The sequence below is a fragment of the Anomaloglossus baeobatrachus genome, chromosome 2 (genome assembly GCF_048569485.1).
Source record: "Anomaloglossus baeobatrachus isolate aAnoBae1 chromosome 2, aAnoBae1.hap1, whole genome shotgun sequence".
Taxonomy (NCBI): domain Eukaryota; kingdom Metazoa; phylum Chordata; class Amphibia; order Anura; family Aromobatidae; genus Anomaloglossus; species Anomaloglossus baeobatrachus.
The window spans coordinates 214038401-214054719 of NC_134354.1; the positions used below are offsets into that span (position 1 = coordinate 214038401).

Below are 16319 nucleotides of genomic sequence, written 5' to 3' on the forward strand. Positions count from 1 at the left end.
AGCTGCATTTTTGTGGGCACCACAAAAACGCAGCTAAAAAAAATGCTGTGTGCAGACAGCAAAAATGAAAACTCATAGACTTTGCTGGGGAAGCAAAGTCATGCAGTTTTCTGAGCAAAAACGCACCCGATGAACGCACAAAAACGTCGCGAAAAACGCACTGTGTTAACTTACCCTTAAACTTCTAAGCTGACTAATGTCTCAAAAAAAGAAACGGACATATAAAAAATTATACAAATATAAAATAAACTTATGGGAATTGTCAATTATTAACTATTTTTTGTGGTATGACTGGCGGCTGTTTTAAAAGTGTACAGTTTTTCCAATTAATTGGAAATTACAATTTTTGTTTAATAAATACAAAACAGATTAAGTAGACCTACATTTACTATTATTGTAAATGACGATGTGTCGAGGAAAAAAATCCTAGAACCACAGGGATACGTATAGGCATTCCAAAGTTATTGGTATGTAAAATTTAATGTAAAAACAGAATATACGGTAAGTCTCGCCAGTTTTTATCATTTTATAAAAGATATACTGTATAATACAATGAAACATCCCTTAGTGATATGCATGGACTCTGCACAAAATGCTGTAAGTTTGAGTCTGAAGACCTGCCACCAGACTGGGCAGTGAGACCTGGGCTGTGAAATACGCTCATGCAGCCTAATAGATTGCGTCATTAAATATACTTTCCAATCGTATTACGGACAAATTTGGTGTGCTTTGTCAGGCGTCTTCTGCGGGAATGCCTTACCTTTGCGACATTCTTGGTCACTTTATGGCCTTTATTAACGCCAATCTTCATAGGAAGCCTGATAGTTATTCTGTGAAGTCTGATGGCGGACACACCAGAATCATGTTAAGTTAGCCTAATACTGATCACAGTTCACATATAACAATATTTACAAAAGACACAGGACATAATTCACATTACACTACCTGACAACACAATAATGCAGTTGGTGTCTTCAAGGTAAGTAACCCTACAGCACCCAGTCCACTTTCTTTTGTGTCCTCCTAAGCTACAGTATTGGGGGCGACTGCAACATCTGCCCCCAACTATAGTTACACTCCTATTCACTGTTTACTAAATGGTGGGTTTCTGGCTGTTTGGAATGTCACTATTCCTCAGAATCGATGAATGGCAGTGATGCTGGGGTAGATTTACATTGACACCTCATTAAAGCCAAAGTTTTAGTTCCGCAAACAGCAATTGACCAAAACCAGCAATTTTCAGGAAGCAAGGTAAAGGGACCTCATATTAGCAATTCTATTAAGAATAGATGCTAGAAGAATGAAATATCACTTTAAAAAGTAGCAGTAAGGAACCACTAAGTTTTTTAACTGACAAATAGCCTCGATAATAAAATTAATCTGTGACATTACAGTATTATTTTAACGTTTGGCATAACGGTGAAGTTTTATCCCCAACAGAGAGCTTTTATCCCCATTACAAAATGTCGTAGGATGCCTGATCATTACTCAATAGGGGCTGCTAGAAAAAGCCGAGCCCAGTATTCGGCATCCCCATAGGAATTATTGGACCTGCTGGTGGGCATATACATTGACACTCCATTCTAACAGGTCTACAATTGCTACCGATTGATGTGGATGCTAGTAGTTGAATCCCCACTGATCAGCAAGTTGTCAGGTATCCTATAAAAAAGGTGATAATGTGTTTTAATTAGAATAACCCCTTTAAGTATTAGACAGAATTGGTGTAATCTTCTAATGTATTTATGAGATACAAACCTGTGAGTAATATACAGTATTATTATAATCCTACTTAGGCCGGATGGCAAAGGACCTCAGCACAGAGAGAACAAGAACCGGAAAAGCTGGAGAAGACATTACTATTATCTGTAACTATGACAAAACCAGATTTGCACTGTATGATAAATTTTGGTGCCGTGGTGCCTGGAGGGATAGCTGTGAAATTCTATGTGATAACAAATCGTCTGTACAAAACTGTCAGGACAAACGAATGAGCATTAGTGATAACAGATATGGAAAACTTGTCATAACTATGAGAAATCTTGTCTTAGAAGATGGAGGATTGTATTGGTGTGGAATTAGAAAACAATATGGAAATCCTATGATACTGGTAAATCTACAAATCATTGATGGTAAGTTTCCCTGAGTTTGTCTAGAATGTATGATCAAACATAAAATAATTACACTGTAAATAAATGATTTAAAGGAATCGTCCTCTCTTGTCCTTGGATTGTGTATATTATTGCAGCTTATCCCCAGTGAAATGAATAGTGTTGAGCTGCTATACCAGACACAGGCCATTGATGGTCATCGTATTTTTTTTTATCATGGAAGCTTCATTTAACATAGAAATCTACAATAGAAAACAAGTAACCTAGCAGGCCTGCGAGGCCCCAGGTATGCGTTTTAGGGTTAACTGTTACTCTTTGGTAATCTATGTCCTTGCTTTCGATATTTATTTCGATATTATCTATCTAAATTTCACAACAGTCTTTTTAGCTTACCATTGGCTTCTCTGATAAGCCGTTTTACTCTTTGATTGTGAATTCAATTGAGCAAAATGATTTGCAACACTCAAGGGTAGCCCATGGGCACCGTACCAGAACCCTGCAAACCTCCTCCAAACTGCTGGCATCGCCACTGTCTCTTCTGATTAGTAGGCCCAGCACAACATCATCATTACAATGAGATGCAAGGCAAGCATGACATCACATTAGGCCTACTAATAGGAAAATGGATATTGGTAGGAGGAGGTTTTCAGGGCTCTTGTGGCTGCTGGACCAGGGTTCTGCAAATCTTTTTGCTCAACTCTAATTATGAGATGTACCTCTCCTACCTTTCTGACCGCTTGTTCGCTGTATCATTTGCCAGCTCTCTGTTCCTCTCATCTAGTCCCTTAACTCTTGGGGTTCCTCAGGGTTATCTATTATCTCAATATACTGCTACAGCGGATGACTGGCAATTTTTAGCAAGCACACAACAGTGGCCCATGAGTCGTGAATAGTGATGGGCAGACTCGCATATACCCAGGATCGGCGAGTCGAGTCCAACTGGGTTTAAAAAAACCCTGATTCAGGCCTGGAATTGATCCCGGATATCTGCCCGGATGCCGGTCCCCATATAAATCTATGGGGACCCAAATCAGTCACTTTACAATGGTGGTAGAAGGCATAGGGGCTTAGAGCAAGCAAATTATACTTACCAGTCTCCCGCATGGCTGTAATGCTACTTCTGGTCCCACTGATTAACCTCATGCATATGTACTGCTTCTCCACCCACTAGCAGTCCTGCCATCTGTGATTGGTTGCAGTCAGACTGCACCCCCACTCTGTGTGACAGTATGTCTGACTGCTTTCAATTAAAGACACTGTGTGTGTCCCTATTGTGGTGTAATAATAAATAAATACAAAAATTGGCATAGGGTCCCCATAGTATGATACCCAGCACAAATAAAGCATACTGCTACAGGCTGCAGCCCCCCAGCCATGTGCTTATCTTGGCTGTGAATGAAAATAAGAGGCAGCCCATGAGGCTTTTCTTTTTATTTAAATAAATAATTTTAAAAAAATGGCGTGTAGTCCCCCCCAATTTTGATACCCAGCCATGATAAAAGCGAGAGCTGAGGGCTGGTATTCTCAAGCTGGGGAGACCCATGGTTTTGGTCCCCCAGCCTAAAAATAGCAGCCTGTAGGCACCCAGGATTGTTGCATCCATTAGATGTGACAACCCCAGCACTTTATCTGGCTACTCCAGATTGCCCTGGTGCGTAATCAGGGTAATAAGGGTTTAATAACAGCCCACAGCTGCCACTAAGCCCTAGATTAGTCATGGGAGGCATCTATGAGACCCCCATTACTAATCTGTAAATAAAAAGAAATAAACCCAAGCACCCCCAAAATCCTTGCTTTGAAATACAATACAAAAAAACCCACCCTCTTTTACCAATGTATTAACCCCAAAAGTACCCATGTCCAACGTAATCCAAATGAGGTTCCATGATGATTCCAACTCTATTACATCTGAAGGCAGGCACAGCTGTAGAACAATGACCGCCCGCTCTGAGCTTCAGGCAGAGACTGAGTTGCAGCAATGAGCAATGATGTCACTCACGGTATTTACAGAAACACCTGGAGGTCCCCATGGGTCATTCACCTGTGATCACTTGTAACCTGACCTCAGGTGACCTCACCAAACAGACTTGTGTCTCCTGGCAGAAAACCACAGTTTTTTTGCCAAGAGATGCATATTTGGTGCTGAAATTTTTACACCATATTAATGCACCCAATCTACACCTCCTGGCAAAAAAATTGCATCACTACCACATCTTGCCACATGCAGTTTTGATGTGTTTTTTTTGCCAGGAAGGGTAGATTGGGTTGATGAATATGGTGTAAATATTTCTTCACCAAATTTGCATCTCTTGGCCCAAGAATGCAAAAAAATGGTTTTAATGCAGTTCCAGTGTGGTTTTCTGCCAGGAGGTGCACATTTGGTGCTGAGATGTTTGCCCCATATTCCTGCACCCAATCTACACCTCCTGATAAAAAAAATTGCATCACTACTGCATCATACCGCATTTGGTAGTGATGCGTTTTTTTGCCAGGAGGTGTAGAGTTGATGCAGGAATATGTTGTTGAAATTTCAGCACCAAATCTGCATCTCTTGGAAAAAAAACCCTGCGGTTTTCTGCAAGGAGATGCAGGTCTGTGAACTAAGCAACCTCACCTGAGGTCAGATTACCTGCAATAACAGGTGGAGGACCATGTGAACCTCCAGCTGTGAACGCAAATAACCTGAGTGACGTCACTGTTCATCGCGTGGCTCAGTCTCTGCCTGAAGTTACAGCATATGGTCATGTTCTATGGCCACCAGCTGTCACTTCAGATGTAGCAGAGCTGGAATCTTCGTGTGGATTACATTGAACCTGGGTGTTTTGGGGATTAAATTGATTAAAGAGGGTGGGTTTTTTTTGTATTTTATTTCAAATAAAGGATTTTTTCGATGTTTGTGTTTATTTTGTTTTCACTTACAGATTAGTAATCGGGTGTCTCATAGACGCCTCCCATTACTAATCTGGGGCTTAGTGGCAGTTGTGAGCTGTTAATAACACCTTATTTTCCAGATTGCTACTGCATCAGGGCAGTCAGGAAGAGGTTAGCTGAATGCATCTTCTGGTTCAGCTTCAGCTGCTCCCTTACATTTACAATATCCAAGGATGTCTGATCTTCTCCTTTGCTCAAAATGCAAGCTGAAGCTCTTGTCGGTGGGAGGAGGAAGGTCAGCGTGAGGTGAATACATCTGCTGTGATGCAGCTGGCCATGCTGGCACATGTACACATTTAAAGCTACAGTGCCGGCCCACGGTCTCTGAAGCAGTATATGCAAAACAAGGGGGCCTTGTTCTAGTGTCACTGTGTTGAGAAACACGTGATGGTGTCTCCGCGGTGTTGGATGTTGATCTCCCCGAGGTCAACCATCCTTACCTCTGAAGCAGCATATGGCTTGGCGGCCTAAACATATACCCTTCTGCCAACCCAGCCCAGCCTGCCCTTGCAATGCCCCTACTAGACAAACCATCAGTAAATTTGGTTTTCAGTACCATCTATGTGCTGATGACACCCAATTCTATACTTCTTCTTCTAACATCACCCCCTCATTACTACAAAATACCAGTGATTGTCTGTCTGCTGTCTCTAATAACACATCCTCCCTCTATCTAAAATTGAATCTATCAAAAACTGTACTGCTTGTGTTTCCACCTTCTAATAACCTTTCTAAACCCAATATTGCCATTTCCATGAGTGATTCTTAAATAAATCCAAAGAAGAACGCCAGCTGTCTTGGGTGTCACGGATGTATCACAGAGGTATCATGACTGTTTGACAATCCAGTGGCAGCGAGTGCTAGAACATCAGAGATTGACAGCACATGTTGTTATCTGACAGTTCCCTGTTTCTGCGCCAGGCAGACTCTATGACACTGGAGAACTGTCGTTCTGCCTCTCAGTTGCTATCCTCTGACTTCCTTTATAAGCCTCACCCTGAAATGGTTTGGGTGTAGTTTATTTTTTTGGTTTGCTGCTGCTCAGATAAGTGTTTCTCTTTTGCTATCTACTAGGGCTCTGGTGATTGCGGTCATATTCCCCTGTATTGTTCCTTTGTGTCTTCCTTTAGTGTTAGTGGTGTTGACTTAGCCCTAATACCCTCCATACTTAATTAGGGCCCATTTGCCAGGCTAGGACAGGGTACCAGTTATTCCAGCTTGGCGACAGGTGCAGAGCCTGTATAGGGTCAATGAGAGCAGTGAGGGTGAACTGCAGGCTATTGTCAGGGGTTACCACTTCCCCCTTTCCCTAGCTATAAGGCATTCTATCCTCCTTCTTGCTGTCCTATATGGCTGGCATAACCTCTCTCCGCTGCCATGAAATTGGAGTTGTATTTGACTCAGATCTATCTTTCACTCCCTACATCTGATTACTCACTTGCTCATGTCACCTATATCTTGAAAACATCTCTTAAACGTGACCATTTTCATCTGGACTATTGCAACTCTCAACTAATCAGTCTCCCTTTTAGTAAACACTCTCCCCTCCAATCTATCTTGAATGCAGCAGCCAGGATCATATTCCTGTCCAACCGCAACATCAATGCATCTACTCTATGCCAGTCAGACCTAAAAAAGTGATTGTGCCATTCTCCTTTTGCACTGAATTCCAGCAATCTGTATATAAGCCACCAACTACCCTTGCATATCTAAAATATATCTTTCATAATTTTCCTTCACGTATGTTAATGGGCATTGTTGGTCTTTACCTGGAGCCTCTTGTATCCCAACATTAATGTCCTCCTGTCTTTACAGAAGTGTATTATGCCTCCTATGTCATCCACGCAACAAAGTGGATGACATAGGAGGCATAACACACTTGGATGTAGGAACATCGATCAAGACAGACGGAAGTAATTGTTGATATAGAAGAAGCACCAGGCAAAGACCAGCAATATCTATTGGACTGGACTCCATCATGATATGGCGCTGGAGAATTATATAAGGTTTTTTAATATGGAGGAGTTGGGGGCTTTACATATATACTATGTTCCAAATTATTATGCAAATTGGATTTAAGTGTCATAGCGATTATTTTTTTTTTCAATAAAACTCATTGATGGTATAGTGTCTCAGGGTTTTTTGGATCACTGAAATCAATCTCAGATACCTATGATAATTAGTTTGCCAGGTGAGCCCAATAAAAGGAAAACTGGATGTTCCACAATATTAAGGAGGCCACAGCTTTCAAGTAACAAGGGAAAGAAAAAGGATCTCTTTGCTGCTGAAAAGCATCAAATAGTGCAATGCCTTGGACAAGGGATGAAAACATTAAATATTTCACAAAAACCTAAGCGTGATCATCGTACTGTGATGAGATTTGTGGCTGATTCAGAGCACATACGTGTTTGTGCTGATAAAGGCAAAATGAGGAAGGTTTCTGCCAGGCAAGTCCATCAGATTAAGAGAGCAGCTGCTAAAAAGCTATTACAAACCAGCAAACAGATATTTGAAGCTGCTGGTGCCTCTGGAGTCTCTGGAACCTCAAGGTATAGGATCCTTTAAAGGCTTGCTGTGGTGCATAAAGCTACTATTCGGTCACCCCTAACCAGTGCTCACAAGCAGAAATGGTTGCAGTGGGCCCAGACATACATGAAGACTAATTTTCAAACAGTTTTGTTTACTGATGAGTGTCGAACAACCCTGGATGGTCCAGATGGATGGACTAGTGGATGGTTGGTGGATGGCCACCATGTCCCAACAAGGCTGCGACGTCAGGTAGGAGGTGGAGGAGTCATGTTTTTGGCCAGAATCATGGGGAGACATCTGGTAAGCCACTTTTGGGTTCCTGAAGGTGTGAAAATGACCTTTGCAAAGTAAATAGAGTTTCTGACTGACAACTTTCTTCATGGTACAAAAAGCAGAAACGTGCTTTATGGAGCAAAATCATCTTCATGCATGACAATGCACCATCTCATGCTGCAAAGAATATCTCTGTGTTATTGACTGCTATGGGCATAAAAGGAGATAAACTCATGGTGTGGCCACGATGTTCTCCTGACCTCAACCCTATAGAGAACCTTTGGAGTATCATCAAGCAAAAGATCTATGAGGGTGGGAGGCAGTTCACATCAAAACAGCAGCTCTGGGAGGCTATTCTGACATCATGCAAAGAAATTTAAGCAGAAACTCTCCAAAAACTCACAAGTTCAACGGATGCAAGAATTGTGAAGGTGATATCAAAGCTGGGTTCCTATGTTAACATATAACTTGACCTGTTAGTATGTTTTAGATTTAAATAGCTTTTTATTTCAGTGAGTGTGACCTTCTAATGCTGCAAATTAAACAAATGAGCATTCTCAGGTCTTTAAAACATATAAAATGTTTAGAAACTCTACTGTGCCTAATAATTTGGAACAGTGCATTTTGAGGTTTTTTTAAATTTTGAAGATTATACTATCATTGGGAGGTTTCTTCAATAAAATTTGATGTATAGTCTAACGGGTGATGACTTTTATTAGACTGACTGTCATTTGCATCGACCATTTAGGAAAATCAGAGAAAAATATCATTTGCATAATCATTTGGAACATGGTGTATTGCTAGACTGCGTGACAAGAGATGGTGGTGGTAGTTTATACAGGGAAAACCTGCAGACAGCTTCCTTTTAATCTATTCCTGTAATATTTAGGTGGCAACTACCCACTATTTTAATTTTTATAGAAGCAATGACATTTTCTAAACTCTAAAATAAATTCATTTAACTTAAAATTCAATATGAATGGGCTTCATTAGACGCACTGCGAAAGTTCAGAAGACGGCTCACGTACATGTCTTCCGAATGTCTGGTCATGCACAGTGTGCCTAATGAAGCTGTGAAGTGTACACCAGAGTTCAAAGTTCCACTGTCGCCGCCAAAATGAGTTGCGCACATTTGTGAGATTTCCTTGACCTGGCGGTAAAGCCAACTCGTGGAAATCATGGGAATGATAACATGGAAAAAGGGCCGAATAGCCGGGGAAAACAAACCCTCTGTGACTAGTCACAAGCCTAATTAGCATAGGTACAGTGAAGGTTACAAGTAGTTTTTTTAAATATTCAAATTAGTGAAAAGTTTTATGCTGCTGGGTTGGAGGGCATAGGGGCCTGACAGATTACCTATAAGGAAAGTCAAATCAAACAGTGTTTGTGAAATTAATCTTTTCCATCATTTCCACAATATTTTTATGGTAATAATAAAAAAGTAATTGTAAATTAATTTATATTTATCACATATTTTTAATAAATGATTAAATTAATGTATTTCATATATTTTACAGTTCCAAAAGTGTATAGAATACAGCAGGATATGAAAAAAACTGTGAAGGAAGGAGAAGATGTAACTATAAAATGTTTCTATGACAAGAAAGACCTGGTCTCCAACAAGAAGTACTTGTGCCAACAAGAATCAAGTACACAGTGCCTTATGTTGGCAGACACCAAAGGTTTCCTAATGGACAAATATAGTCAAAGGATACAGGTTGTCGATGACAATTCTGGGACTATATTATTTACAATAAAGACTGTTGCATTTGAAGACACTGGAAAATATACATGTGGGATTGAAGTAGAAAAGTTGCATTCACTGGCTTCGTTTGAGATCACAGTTGAACTTGGTAAGTCAAACTCATTTCTGTTGTTTTCTTTTTATTTGAAACTTTTACTTACTATTACGATATGAAATTTACCTCTCTGATTTATCTGGTTCCATGTTTAATAAAATACTTGTTAAAGGGGTTGTCCATTCTAAAACGACAAGTCTGCAGTGACTCTATGTGACTTTATGTGACTACAGACTTGTGAATCATCATAGTGCACACTGCAAGCTGTAAAGATTCTCTGGTGTCAGCATAGGGAACGGTGGTTACGTGACCATAAGTATATGATATGTGATCTTTCCTGTTTTTTTTTTTAGGTGTGTCCTCCACTACAGCTTATGCTTTGCATTCAGATGCCTCGTCATGCAGTTGATGCTTAGATTAAAACATTTATGCCTCTCTTCAGTCTCTGATGGCACAGCGTACAAACCACCAGTCTCTTGTCGTCAGCACATTGCCTGAAGAAATGAACTGCCTTTGGTGTACACAGTCCATCGGCTCTGTGAGCAGTAACAGTCAACATACTGGCTAGGGGCCGACCACTGTGCTTTTGCATTCTGCTCCCTCTTTTGTGGTGCAACTTATGCAGCATGACCGCCACCTCTTCTCCCAAACAGGTGGCCTTAACTCCATGTGAGGTCAAAGGCCTCATCATCTACCGCATTATCTTCCCCCCAATCCTCACCCCTGCCCTCCTTGTTGATGTGTACTCTGGAAAAAGCTGCAGCAGTTGGAACCTGTGTTTCGTCATCATCATCAGAGATGTGCTATGATGGTCTGCAGATCATGTGCACTAGTCCTTCTACATCCCTATCCTCAAACTGAACAAGTGGAACCTAACCTGAAATGCCAGTATCTGGGTTAAAAACCTCCATGTTTAGGCAGCTAGACTAAAAACCTAACTTAAAATGCCACTATCTGGGTTAAAACCTCCGCCCTATAACCAGGCTGTGTTCACTCCCCTTTATAGCTGGAATCTAGCTGCCCAGACAAGCAGGTTAAAACCCAGATAGAGGCATTTTAAGTTAGGTTTTTAGTCTAGCTGCCCAGAAATGGAGATTTTTAACCCAGATAGTGTCATTTCAGGTTAGGTTCCCGGTATACAGAGATTACCTTGCTGTGGTGACCAGGCTCACATGCATTGGCCAATACATATGCTAAATATCTCTCTGTTTTCAAAAATTCCTATAGCAGTAATTGTGACGACATGGACACCCAATGCCTAGCATGGGTTAAACTTTCTTAAAATTCAGCCAGACGTATTGTTCTTCTGTGTGTTAACTCATGTTTGCTAAACTATTGTTTGGGACCAGACCCTTCCAAGCAATCATTGTAATGTAGTTGTGTATTGCTAATCTAATGTAAATTACCTCAGTGGCCATTGTCTAGTCTGTGACTTGCAGACTTCATGTAGATATCCTCAGTCTTTGTATCCACATCATTTAAATGAACATTATCCATGCAGCTTGAAATTCATCCAATAAGAGAAGCAACCTTGTACAACCAATCCAATAAGGACACAGTATATCGGTGGGTGCCCGCCAAAAGCGGGGTGCTGCTGGATTGGAGTAAGTGGCCCTGAAAACTCTGAAGCACGGACATTCTAATCCCTGGTGAGCCAGCGGAAGGGTGAGACTCTGTTGCCTGTTACATTTGTGTTTTGCTGGTTATGTGTTATGTTCCGTTAATTGTTTGGGGATCCAATAAAGTCTTAATATTGTGATCTCACCCTGTGTTGTCTGAGTAGTGTTCCGCCCACGGTTATGGAGGTTGTGCGTTCAGTTGGGATGAGCCCTGGGCCATGCTGTCTTTCTAAAGGCGACTGGGCCAGCGGACGAGAGCACCCACTGAGCCCCGTGTTCTACGGTAATGCAATACCAGAGTTCCCTTATTCATTGTTAGCCTTACAGTGTGCAGCTGTATATGTTTTATAGTTATAATATGTTTTCAGCTAGCACCTGTTCACACCTGTTGGTCAGTCTTTTTGTATATTTACCGAGACAGAGTTCCCAGCAGATTATTTCTCTGCCTGTATGTGGAGTGAACACACAAACCCTTTTTTAAGAATACCCCCACAGACCCTTTATTAAAATAACCCACACAGACCTTTTTTTAAGAGTACCCCCACAGAGCCTGGTGCAGAGTAACCACACATACCTTTTTTAAAAGCATTCCCACAAAGCCTTTATTAAGAGTATGCCAACATAGCCTGGTGCAGAATGGCCACACAGAGCCTTTTTTAAGAGCACTTCCACAGATCCAGGTGCAGAGTGGCCACACAGAGCCTTTTTTAAGAGTATACAGACAGAGTAATAGGACCAACCTAACACTGTCCCTTACTTGAGCATTGTCCTGTCCCTATGCTAGTCAGAGCAAAATGGCAGTGCCACCAATGATTCGGTAACTATACAGGCCAGGTCACATGGTGCACCAGCCAATCACAGTCATGACAATACTTGGCATGGTTGTGATGGCTGCAGAAGTGCACACAGTCGAAAAACTTGTTAATTGGTTGTTCCGCAGTCTTTCAACAAACTTTATTCTGCATAGAACTCTGAACTCCACCATGGACTTTTGTGAGAAGTCCATGTTCAGATTTGAGCACCTAACACTAGATGTCTGGTACGATCACTAAAATTTACAGTTTGGATTCTGTCATGAACAGCTGAAGGAGTCACTCAGATATCCCGCAGCTGTTCTGATTTGTCACAAACATGGCTACTCTCTGGTGCCCCTTGTGAATTTTAGTTATGTTTTGGCTGCTGGGAGGCTCCCTCTGGTGGCCAGGAATGGTTTGGACAGAGACCAGGTGTGTTGTGCAGTGGGTGTTTCCTTTGCTAACTCTCTGCTTATTTAAGTCCCGGTCTGATTGCAGGCTGTTGCCAGATGTCAGTTGTTCTTTGTATCTCTAGCCTGCTTAATCCTGCTCTACACCACATCTACTCCAGATAAGTGCTTGCTCTTTATTTATTGTCTGGTTCTTTTGCTTATCTGGGTTTGTCATTTGTTGTGGTTGGTTTCAGTTTATTTCCTTCCAGGGATTTTCCCCCTCAGTGGATTGTTGAGGAACTCCCTGCAGTTCTGTGTGGAGTATAGCTCCTTTGGGTCCATGTGTTTGTGGCTTGTTGAATTTGTTATAATTCTTGTTTTCTGTTCATTGGTATGACAAGGGCACCTGGTATAGGACGGAGTTCAGATCGAGCGATCTGAGGGCCTTTTTGTACTACTAAACCAATTCTGAATACTAGAAGTAGATATTTGCCAAAACCAGATTCTTACTACTTATATATAAAAACGTATAATTTTATTATTATCAAATTTACGTACATAGCACACAATTAAAAGGCAGGATGAAATAGAGGAAGGATGATCTTACCCTATCCTATTCCTTCCTCACTACGGGGGTCGGCGTCCTAATGTGAAGACGCCCCCGTTCTACGACGGCTATCCCTGGGTATTGCCCTCCCTATTGGTAAAAGGTGATCCTTCTCAGATAGAAACAACCCCTACAGTAGTAACACCACAGTGAGGAAGAGGTGCTCAGTCCGCAGTGGCTAATTTGTCTGTATCACCACTCAGATGAGTAGGGATACGGGGCATAGGGAAGTCGTCAGATGTTTCATAAGTCTACGTGCTCAGCTAAGGTACACAGATGAGTCACACTTCTTCATAAGTCTATGTGCTCAGTTAAAGGTAGACAGATGAGTCACACTTCATATGAAAACAAAGAAATGCCCAATAGAAGGTAAGTAACATTTCTTATAAAACTCAATTCAAGAAATGCCCAATGGGATAGGATAGGGTAAGATCATCCTTCCTCTATTTCATCCTGCCTTTTAATTGTGTGTTATGTACGTAAATTTGATAATAATAAAATTATATGTTTTTATATATAAGTAGTAAGGCCTTTTTGTACTATCTGGAAGTTGGTATTTTGCAGGGTTTTTCTCTGGCCACCATCAGTCCCTTTCCTGTCCTTTCCTATTTTAGTCAGCGGGGGCCTCACCTTTTTTCTAATCCTGTCATCTACCTGTGTATTGTGTTTTTCCTATATCACCGCAGTCTTTGAATGTGGGGGGCTTGCTATTCTTGTCTATTTTCTGAGGCAGAGAGTTATTCATTTTTCCTACCTTTAGGATAGTTAGTTCTCCGGCTGGGTTTGCGGTGCACAGGATGTTAGTTCACCCCTCGGCTACTTCTAGTTGTGATGGTTAGAAAGGGGATGGTGGCCAGATTAGTTGCCAATGCTCTTGTCACCTTTTTGCCAATGATTTGTGGTGGTCTTCCATGGTTCCGGATCATAACAGCCCCTCTTGTCGGCAGGCCACTTTTGGTACTGCAGGACAATGAACAGAATGAGGCTGCTGAGCTAATAATGCCAAATATTGGAGGTCTCACAGCAAGGGTAAATGTATATATCACCGATTCCCAATAATGGAATAAATATATATATATATATATATATATATATATATATATATATACCTCGGTACCCTTAATGATAGCACCCCAATAATTCTATGGAATAATAATTATGCTGCCCCCACCGGACGTTTCAAAGGCAGTCCGGGCACCCGTTACAGATAGCATAATGCCCTTCAGGTTTTTGGATTCGTATAGAAAGCATGTGGAAAGAAACTATTATATTTTATATATTTAATCCAAAAATTTACAAAAGTGAACAATACAAATACAGTATAGACAGTTACATATAAATAAAAGGTATAAACGTGAAACTTACTAAACTCGTGCCATAGATGTGACGTCCGAATTTAGGGAGGGAAGGTCTCCAAGAGAAGAAGATAGTAGAGAGACGGCCAGCATCACCACTTACTGATGCCTTCCAGTACTAACTCCCCCCATCAAGGAGCTAATCGCTCTTATTCCCTCAGGTAACCCCCCTCTCTGTGACCTCATTTTACAGTCTCTTGTGGGCTGTGCCAAGATTGAGATGAGCACCATACTCTCATGCTCCATGCAGGCAATGGGCACAGCTTTCCCATCATCCTGACCGGCTGTGTGAGACACTTTCGCACTACCATGACGGGTTATGGGGTCTGCTTTTCCATCACCCTGACAGGTAGTGAACACAACTTTCCCATCGCCCGGACAGGTCATGGATCCGACTGTCCCATCACCCTGTCCAGCTGGGAAAACATTTTCCTCTCATCGAATAGTACCACAGAATCAGTGCTAATCATGGAGCAGCTACCACCGGCCATATCACAGTTCATCGTGACACTGCAAGCTGCACACAAGCACCATCCTCATGGCTGCCGTGCCTGTCTCCATCTCCCTTAGCAATGATTCTTACAGCGGTGAGGGGATCGTCAGCCACATCACCCCGCAGTGTGACATAGCTGAGGTCTCCTGTACAATGAGACGCATCCCTCTGTGATACCTCAGGGTCCGCGCTATTTATGGGGAAGCTACCTCCGGTCATGTCACAGTATGTTGCGACACTGACAAGCTGTATGTGACCACCTTCCTCATGGCCCCCATGCCTGCCTCCATCTACCTTAGCGCAGACACTCACTGCCTTGGGGAAATCCTCAGCAGCGTCACCCTGCAGTGCGACATGGTTGAGGTTCCCCGCATAGTCATCCACTTTATTTTCATGCACAACATTAATATTCACCTTCTGATCATCAATATTCGAGTCACATGACTTATCAACAACATTTGCATCACATAACTTATCATCGACGCGTGCATCACAGGACTTATGAACAACATTTGCATCACATAAGTTATCAACGGTGCTTGCATCACATGACTTATCAACAACATTTGCATCACATGAGTTATCAGATTGGGGGAGGTTGTCATCGACGTATTGTGCCACCAACCGCCCCAAATCAATCCCCAATAAAACATTTGCTGGAAGGTCTCGGGACACCCCGACATCTTTCCATCCCCTCCCAGCACCCCAGTCCAGGAAAACCCAGGCCATTGGGAAAGATTAGCGAATACCCCCAACCCCAGTGACAGTCAGGGTCTTCCCTGGTATAAGTTCATTAGGCAACACGAATTCAGGACGGATGAGAGTTCGTTCTGCACCAGTGTCCTTCAGCCCCTCAGTGATGGTGTTGCCAACGGTAACGGGCTGCCAGTTCTCACGGGCTTGACCACCCGTCTTAACCACAAACAGGACATTGGCACTAGGCCCTCGGGCCTCAGGTGTGGAGCTCCTCTTCTGCTTCTCTGGACAAGCAGATAACAGAGAGCACAAGAGAGTGGTGTTTAATGCCGCGCCAATAGATCACTTCAGATGATGTTCAGACCAGTGTTACTTTATTGTTTTCCAGGTCAACGCGTTTCTGGGGCATCTGCCCCCTTCATCAGGACCACCAAAGAAACAGATAACATCCAATTGGATGTTATCTGTTTCTTTGGTGGTCCTGATGAAGGGGGCAGATGCCCCAGAAACGCGTTGACCTGGAAAACAATAAAGTAACACTGGTCTGAACATCATCTGAAGTGATCTATTGGCGCGGCATTAAACACCACTCTCTTGTGCTCTCTGTTATCTACCGTTTTGGTGGCTGCAGCCTTGGATTGTGTGATACATGCGATTACAGTAGTTGTGGCTTCTCACAACTACATCTGGTGAGTAGTTTTACTCCCCCACCCCCACCCC

General features: G+C 42.2%; 1 protein-coding gene across 1 annotated transcript; it reads left to right on the plus strand.

The window, feature by feature from the left end:
• Window positions 1–1801: 1801 nt before the first annotated feature.
• Window positions 1802–10052, plus strand: LOC142288579 (transmembrane domain-containing protein TMIGD3-like). Its single transcript, XM_075333529.1, has 3 exons — window positions 1802–2132; window positions 9362–9697; window positions 9997–10052. Exons 1-3 carry the CDS (start codon window positions 1802–1804, stop codon window positions 10050–10052), a joined length of 723 nt encoding a protein of 240 aa, XP_075189644.1.
• The last annotated feature ends 6267 nt before the right edge of the window (window positions 10053–16319 follow it).